We start from the raw sequence: 857 nt of genomic DNA on the forward strand, positions 1-857 counted from the left end.
CACACAAAATAAAATTAAAACACACCCATATACAGCAAGGACATTTACAATGAATAACAACATGTGCATGCACTTCACCATACAGGGCAAGTCAAAGAGCCTATACATGTTTTTCGGTTATTACCCACATGTCTACTATTATTATCAAATAACTACTATGTCTACTGTTATTACCAGTACCACTACAAATGTTTTCTGTCATTAACCACACACCCACATGTTATCTGTCAGTAACCATATGCATACTGTCCTCTATTTCAGGTGATGGCCAAGAACTAAACAGGCATCCAGATTGGATCATTTCATTGTTTATAGATCTAAATGTAGAAATAAAGAAATGGACTTTTGCTTGCAGTCTTTGTCTTCCCTTACGTGTAACACATCTTATTAAGATCATTATTATTGATGAAGTAGCCATGATATCAAAAGCCCTCTATGTTAGGTGGAGGTTGCAAGAAATCAAAGACAGCAAAAAAGTATTCAGTGAATCTGTGTATTAGTTGTTGACTTTTTTCAGATCTCTACATTTTAGGATATAATTTAGGATAGATTTACACATGACGTTTCCTTGTTCCTGGTCATGCGATCATCATCCCCTTTTGTCCCATAATATAATATTTGGCCTTTGTAGGACTGGGTAGCAGATGTAAAATCAAGGGCCACAATCAAAATCATAGTTATGTCCGAAACTATCCTAATATGTAATGTTTCAAATACACACAGAAGAGATGTTCAATTCCTAGTGCTCATGCTAAATGTTAGAATATTCATTATGGAATGTTGTGGGATGACAATGGGAGGAGCATGGTCCTCGTGCACGCACAATTCAATGCAGGATACTATTTATAACCAGCTGC

General features: G+C 35.9%; 1 protein-coding gene across 1 annotated transcript in view; it reads left to right on the top strand.

Moving 5' to 3' along the window:
- Positions 1-346, top strand: part of LOC143114138 (chymotrypsin-like elastase family member 2A) — a 4237-nt gene extending 3891 nt beyond the window's left edge. The window contains exon 8 of the mRNA XM_076275615.1: positions 262-346. Within this exon, the coding sequence (XP_076131730.1) occupies positions 262-279 (18 nt within the window). The 3' untranslated portion in view covers positions 280-346. The remainder of the gene's footprint in view (positions 1-261) is intronic.
- The last annotated feature ends 511 nt before the right edge of the window (positions 347-857 follow it).

Source organism: Alosa pseudoharengus, unplaced genomic scaffold, assembly GCF_046254945.1.
Source record: "Alosa pseudoharengus isolate Yale_2024_CS ecotype anadromous, Long Island Sound unplaced genomic scaffold, YU_APseudo_1.1 YU_APseudo_1.1_scf_9, whole genome shotgun sequence".
In the NCBI taxonomy this organism is placed as follows: Eukaryota; Metazoa; Chordata; class Actinopteri; order Clupeiformes; family Clupeidae; genus Alosa; species Alosa pseudoharengus.